Source organism: Scyliorhinus torazame, chromosome 18 (genome assembly GCF_047496885.1).
Source record: "Scyliorhinus torazame isolate Kashiwa2021f chromosome 18, sScyTor2.1, whole genome shotgun sequence".
Classification (NCBI taxonomy): domain Eukaryota; kingdom Metazoa; phylum Chordata; class Chondrichthyes; order Carcharhiniformes; family Scyliorhinidae; genus Scyliorhinus; species Scyliorhinus torazame.
This window is the reverse complement of record NC_092724.1, coordinates 66,451,640-66,457,752: the sequence shown is the minus strand read 5'-3', so window position 1 is coordinate 66,457,752 and position 6,113 is coordinate 66,451,640. Positions and strand designations below refer to the sequence as shown.

Below are 6,113 nucleotides of genomic sequence, written 5' to 3'. Positions count from 1 at the left end.
ATTCCTATGTTCCTAAATTCATCATTCAAAATTGGCTTGCATTTGGCACAAATTTAAAAACGGGCCACTTAAAAGACTTGCATTTATATAGCAGCCTTTATGATTACAGGTCATCCTACACTACTTTACAGCAAATGTAGTACATTAAATATAGGATGGAAGCCAATTTGATGAGCATGGACACTGCCAGGATACATAGGTAGGTTTAAGTAATTTATATTTGTGGGTATCAAAAATAGGATTATAGCTTTAACTAAGTCTACTTCAATTTTGTTTAGATAAATACATGATGGATGACAGTTTATGACATGAAAGCAAACAGGGCTGAAAAGAAAACCAGGTTTTGCTTAGCAACCAGGGGCGACCCTAAGATAGAAAGAACTTTTGAGTTAGGTGTAAGAAAGTCTCCTTAGTCCCAGATTACCGTAGTCTACTTTTTCCTTTGCAGGAGTTGACTGATGGTGATTTAATCTGAGGGTCACCACACTTCAGCGGAGGGTGAGGTTGAGAAGGCGGGGCCTTCATGAATAACCTCAGCCAGTTTGGGAATTGAACCCACACTGTTGGCCTCGCTCTGCATCACGAACCAGCTGTCCAACAGAACTAAACCCAAGCTGAAACACACAAACCAGACTGTTTCGTGATTTATTTTTTATTGGCGATGTAAAGAATATGATAAATCGATACCATGGAAGGAAGATGAATGAACATCAGTAACAGGCAGAGAAAGGCAAAGCTTTAAGAAACCAAATGAGCGACATCTATCGGTTTACCCGGGCATCTGAACAGCCTCACGAAAGGAACGGCCTATCCTCTGGAGCCAGCAGGAGTCCACAGGAGAACTATGAAATAAATGCAGCCACTCAGTGGCATGAGACAGCACTCCCAAGACCAGACCCCAAACATACTAAGCACCGTTTCTGAGAGAGCACAAGTCAAACTTCTGAATGACTCTGCTGCACTGGCGAGTTTTGTCTGCCCCACAGCCCAACTTAGGACTTCCAGGAAAGAGCGTGTTCTAATTAAGTAAGTTTACGACTGGAAAGGCTTTCTACAGTAGGCTGCTCCAAAGGACAGGTATTCCACAACATTCAGCAATTTCTGGGCTTGCTGTTTGTAACAGGTGCACAAGGTTAACATTTTGGTAATATTCCAGAACTTATCATGAGACATGGTCTCTTCAACCATCATTCATTTTCCGACATTGCAACCCACACAACTATCTGTCACAGTTCTTTCAGACAATACTTAACACTACACAATATGGTTTCCCCAAAGAAAACAGATACCAATCAAGATGGAGTCATCGCCGGGAACAGAACTGTCCACCATAATCACAGTGTAGAAGAGTCCCACAACGCGTTTGCCCTCTTCTCCCTCACCATCATGGAATTCAGAGTACCCCCAAACTGAGCTAAACAAAACCAAATTAAGTTGATGTAAAATGTCAGGTACTGATCTCTACATTATCTAACCCCAATATACATCTCCCTTTGGAAAGAGGCACTGGAATGTGGGGGACCCTCTCACACCTTGCCCAAGAGGCTAAACACTTGTTTATGAAGCTTGGCATTTCACATTGATTGACTTTTCTAACATGAAGGAGGGCCATTACCACAGAATTTACTCTTAGGCACACCAAATGCAGCACACATGCGTATTGCACTGGGCGCCTTTGTGCAGAGAAAACAGGAGCAGTGATGCTGGTTGATCGTTCTGATTTCTAAAATATCAAATTACTCACTGGGATCAGAATACATTTGCGTGCCTTTTAGCATGCGGCTACTCTTGTAGGAATGACTAATGCCGATTACCATTGAGTCAGTTAATAAAGAATCACCACTTTGAATGAATCTTTGGCTCATTCTGGGCGTAGAAAATAAAACAGAATCCATCAATGGCTGCATCCTCCTGCTGAAAAGTCACAAGTTGTGGTGAGACGGAAGACCTGAAATCAGGCTGTGCTACCGTCAATGGCAAGTCATGACATGCTTTAAGTTAGTACAGCTTGGGGTTCATCTACCCTTGGAATTCACAACCCTCTAAAGAATGCTTCAAGCAAAAATTATTTCTGAGAACTCAAATTATGGGACTCTAAAATTAATCCTTTCTGATTTATGTCATTACATTTCCTTTTTAAAAAAAAAATCAGGAACATCAGGGTGATTATTGTGTAAAAACTAGTTTAAAAATATTCCAATGCTGAAAGCAGATGTATCAGACTGCGTAACACTAACAGTTCCCCTATGTCATACCTACTTACAGCCATGTTTCACTTCAGGAATCATTCAAGGCTGCGACAGGAGAGTGCAACACATGGTCACATAAATCATCTACCCATTGTAGCTAAGGCCATTGTAGCTAAGGCTCTCTTGAGTGCAATTCACTATCAGCAAAGAACAGCCACACCACGAGCACAGCTCTCCCTCAGTGGGCAGCAACATGAGACAGTCACCACACACATGCTGAAACATCAGTGAGAAAAGGTAATTTCCCCCAACGCAAACCAGCCCGATGGGGAAGATTTACGATTTCCCGGCATTGGCGAAATTATAAGTAGACCAGCTCCAAACTCTGTATTTCAGAAAGAAAGTAATTGGCATTTAGTGAGGACAGTCCGTGCGGTTTAAAATCATTCGGCAATGCGATTAAACCCCATTGTGCCTTGCCAATGGTCAAACCAAAGCATCAGAAAAATGCATTTAAAGAACTAACCTTACTATTTTCTTAGGTTGTATGGAGGCGCACTTCACCCCAGAGGATAATTACTTCCTCTCTTTTTAACTCACTTCTTTCCAATGGTCATCCCACGCAATGCATCATCCTTGACCTTACATACTACCAATACTGTTTGTTAAGTGGTGTTAAACAACTTGGCTGCCTTATGGGGTGTGTTTGCCCATTGATTAGCAAAGAGGCTGGAATTAATAACTTGACAAGGGTGCAGCCGAGGCCATATCTACCACTGCAATGCATATGTTGGTGCTCCACACACTTATCCTTTCAAATATTGTACTTCATGAAACTACACTATGCCAAGTTACAAGACTAATGTGCTGACATTTCTCCTCAAAACACTGATGTCTTCACTGGGCTAACACTCCCAGGGAGAGGAAGTAGTCGAGCACATCACACAAGTGGCCAGTGTTTACGTTGTCACCTTCGACAGCAATGCCAACAATACGGAACTTGTGGAAGACATCAGAGCTAAGCTTGATAATGTCACAGCGTGCAGATACTCATACTTCCAGTAGGGTCATTCGCTAGTGAGCAGTCGGTCTTGCCTCCTCCTTCTCTTAATCCAAGTGCATTGTAGCCAATTGCGCTACTCCTACTCTGGCTAAAATCAGCTAATACAGCACAGCAGGGGCTTAATGTCTGGGATCTTGCTTGTCTGTAGGGGTCAAGGACATTGGCCCTGAATTTCCCCAAGGTCTTCCTGGCATAGCTTCAGTGGGAAGTTGGTTGAAATTGTAGAATAATGGTGTTGAGGGGTTACTGTTCTATAATAGAACCTCCACGGTAAATACACAAGCAAAATTCTTTACCATAACTTATTGAGGGATGAGGAAATGGGATTTAGAATAGATGGATTTGCTATCTCAGACACCCAGATTTGACTGTATCTGTATGTTGGAAGGCTGCTTGCTTGCTCTCCCTCTTCACTCAACCAGGTTTATGTCAGACCATGCCCTGTTCTCCGTGACTGTGGCCGGTGACAGAAACCAATGCCAGTGTATGTGACAATGTGACATGATGACAGACCAGTTTCACAGACACGAGACTCAGCTAGAGAACATGGTAAGAACGGAGCGAAACATCTCACTAGCATTAACTAAGCTGACTGACTGTTGTGTAGGATGAAGCTGATCAGTGGGCCTTTACTGCAGGGTTTTTGGGTTCAACATGCAGATAGGCAAAGCATGAAGTGTCACTCCCCTGCACTGACGCAGTAGCGTCTATGGAAATATGCAACGACAGGCACTTGATGCCTCACCCAAGTGGCGGCACGGTGTGTGTGTTTTTGGGGAGGGGGATATTCAACCACAGGAGGAATCACAGCTGAGCCAAACTGTAGAATAATGGTGTTGAGGGGTTACTGTTCTATAATACAACCTCCACGGTAAATACACAAGCAAAAATCTTTACCATAACATATTGAGGGATGAGCAAATGTGATTTAGAATAGATAGATTTGCTATCTCAGACAGTCTACATTTTAAAGGCCAGGTATGTGTAATTTATAGCAGTGGTTACCGGATAACAAGGAGTGGGAGCCCTTTGCCAAAGGTTTTTCACTTCCTGAAGGCAGGCCAGTTGAAACATCACCACTGCGGTCTCAGCCAAATTCAAGTAGCTCAGTACAAACCAAGGGTCATATTTGGGATCATCTGTTCTGTCTGACTCAGTACCACATGGTGCCTTTAAACACTGATCCCTCGGGAAGCTATGTATGTGCCCTTAAAAGCTGTAATGTCCTGCAGCACTGAATTATACTAAGCAGATCGTGTAAGGTGTTGATATCCCTCTTATCTAAACCCCACAACATCTGGTTTCAAAACACTTTTGCCTTAAGATTGCTGCGTTATCGTGTAGCAGATCCCAGCAACAGAGCCATTTACACAGTCATTGTGGCACTGGATGAATCGGTCTGGCCCAGAAATAAACAATTCTCTACCAGCCAAGAACCATATCAGATGCAGTTCATCAGCACTGATTCTAACACTGTTCTTTAAACATTTCATACAGCATTGTATACACACACCTTTAAAAATACGGTAGCATTAAAAAAAATTAACTGTTGAGAATACATTTCTTTGAAGCATCCTGCCCGACATTTCCTTCCCTTTGAGGGCCAGATCATCCTTTGGTTTAGACCTCTGGCTAGTTTGTAACATGAAACCGATCATGGTCAGAGCTCAGCGCTCAAGTCTGATTACAGGAACTGCCATGCAGCAGCTCTGAGTATTTTCACATCAAGCATTCTTTAAAAAACCCAATACTGCTCCCCTTCAAAAATAAAATTGGCGTGCACATTCATCCGACACGATATCCGTATTTCATATTGGCAGGTGGATCTGATGGGCAGTGCAGAAAGGGGATCAGAGGGGGAGGGGAGGAGAGGGAGAGTGTGGGGAGGGGGAGGCAGAGATGGCCACAATTGGGAGGAGGAATGCATCAGTCATTCTGCGGAGACTTAGTCCGCTTATGCTTCAGATGAGCTAAAACCTTGATCAGACTCTCACTTGTGCCGGTGTGATTCAGTTTAGGCAGAATGCAGTGGGAAATAAATGTCAGATTTCAAAGGGAATCAATTTGCCGGTCGGAATGGGCCTTGACACATGGAAAGCTCTAGGCTGGCAACAACGGCTGCTGAACCACCCAGTTTGAAGCAAACACCTTGTTCCAGGGACATTGTCTACCTGATTTCATAGTGAATATTAAGTTATATTTGTATTCAAAAGGAAAACAAATAGTTGGACAAATCTCAGAATGCATATTTATACTTGTGAGCAGGGTAATGTATCCTTTGTGGTGTTGCAGATCTTTTTCTTAAATTCATTGGGATTTCAGTCTCCTTGGAGTGCATTTTGACCATTGGTTAGTTTCACATTAATTCAGTGCTTGGGGATAGAGACAAGACAAAACACATAGAGCACAACTGTCAGCCAACAAAATTCTCACTCGTATCAGAATACAACTGCTAAGCAACAGAAACAACGTTCAAACCCATTGGTAGTAATCCAAGTCCAAGTTCAGTCCGGCAGTTTAACTTGCCCGTATGCTGTGAGAGAAAACAGTTAAGAAAGAGTCTAATTATCCAAAGGGACCAAAAAGCAAGAGGAAGATTTGGCGATGACACGGACGTGTGGGAAAAGGGAAAAATACTGCCTGTTTTTCTTTCAGCTCCATGGATGAGCGCAGTTGAAATGTTTAATCTTCTTCATGAAAGACGGTGCTATGAGAGACCTGAAACATGATGAATACACCCAACACTTTTACACAATCCGCTGAATTGGATCCTCCCCTCCCAAAGACTTTTCAGGCACAGTCTCTTTTCATTGTGTTCGTAGTTGGTAGTCTATTAATCAAAACAAAGAGAAGATAGATAG

The 6,113-nt window shown here is 42.8% G+C and overlaps 1 protein-coding gene across 1 annotated transcript in view; it reads right to left on the bottom strand.

Moving 5' to 3' along the window:
• Nucleotides 1-636: 636 nt before the first annotated feature.
• Nucleotides 637-6,113, bottom strand: part of LOC140395269 (AP-1 complex subunit mu-1) — a 185,928-nt gene continuing 180,451 nt past the window's right edge. Inside the window, exon 12 of the mRNA XM_072482834.1 lies at nucleotides 637-6,082. Coding sequence (XP_072338935.1) covers nucleotides 6,060-6,082 — 23 coding nt within the window. The 3' untranslated portion in view covers nucleotides 637-6,059. The remainder of the gene's footprint in view (nucleotides 6,083-6,113) is intronic.